The 1,117-nt window shown below is 43.4% G+C and overlaps 1 protein-coding gene across 1 annotated transcript in view; it reads left to right on the top strand.

Moving 5' to 3' along the window:
* CUBN (cubilin (intrinsic factor-cobalamin receptor)) overlaps positions 1 to 1,117 on the top strand; it is a gene marked incomplete at its 3' end in the record, with an annotated part of 102,504 nt that overhangs the window by 95,125 nt on the left and 6,262 nt on the right. Inside the window, 2 exon segments of the mRNA XM_010289857.1 lie at positions 474 to 664; positions 973 to 1,116. Coding sequence (XP_010288159.1) covers positions 474 to 664; positions 973 to 1,116 — 335 coding nt within the window.

Consider the following 1,117-nt stretch of genomic DNA (forward strand, 5'->3'; position numbering starts at 1 on the left):
AGTGGCACTCCTCCCACATGCACTCAGGCATGACAGCAGATTCCTGAATGGACTGAGGCACCAAGGAAGGTGTTAGGATAACAATGGTCAGCCAGGGGAAGTTTTTCTGACTGGCAGCCTGAGTAGGTCATAGTGGTTTGGTCCATGGCTAGAAGCAATGTACTCAGACAGTGTAACAATATGCTTATGTCGTGGGAGGTCCCTGGCATAGCTGCCTGCTTACTTGTCTGTTAAGTCTGAGAACTGAATCCCACTGTAAGTTTGGTGTGTGTCATCTTGCAATCTATTAACTTGTATTTGGGAGATTATTCATTGCGTGCGTTGCTTTATGCCTCTCAAGTCTTCATATATGTGCTTCAACTTTGCTTTTACCTGTCACACCTTCCTTTTAGGAGACACAGGTTTCCTCTAAATGAATATGTAAATAGTTGATGCTAATATTTTTTTCTTTGCTTCAACTCATTTTTCCTCAGGTTGTGGAGGCTATTTTCACACAGGCAGGGGTGTGATAACATCCCCCAACTACCCTCAAGACTATGCTCCTAATCTGAATTGCTCCTGGCATGTAGTGGTAACCTCTGGATTTATCATTGCTGTCCATTTTGAACAGCCTTTCCATGTTAAGAGTGAGGATACTTCCTGCAGCCTTGGAGATTATGTAGAGGTGAGGTTATTGGCTAGGTAACCAAATCCTCCAAGCTATTAAAGCTACTCAATCTTATAGATTTCAATGTCAGTACGGCAGCCCAGGTTATCCAGGGGTGGAAATACCAAAGAGAAATACCACAGAGATTATTACTTCTCTCTCTCTCTCTCCCCCCTGCCCGCCACCCCCCTATTTATTAGAGAGTGCATTAATTAATCACTAGGTTATTATTTTCCCATGGCTGGAAGCATTGATATGGTGTGTGCTCAAAGTTTACATTCCAGGGATGTTTTTTTGAGTAATGTTAGCAATTTCTTTTCTTCTAGTTGAAGAATGGGTTAGATAATGCTGCTCCACCTTTGGTGTCTGGAAGAGGGAATGGACGGTTTTGTGGAAGCAGCTCCATCTCTACCATGTACACCACAGACAATCAGCTGTTTGTCCGCTTCATTTCTGACAGCAGGGATGAGG

Source organism: Phaethon lepturus, unplaced genomic scaffold (assembly GCF_000687285.1).
Source record: "Phaethon lepturus isolate BGI_N335 unplaced genomic scaffold, ASM68728v1 scaffold3436, whole genome shotgun sequence".
In the NCBI taxonomy this organism is placed as follows: Eukaryota; Metazoa; Chordata; class Aves; order Phaethontiformes; family Phaethontidae; genus Phaethon; species Phaethon lepturus.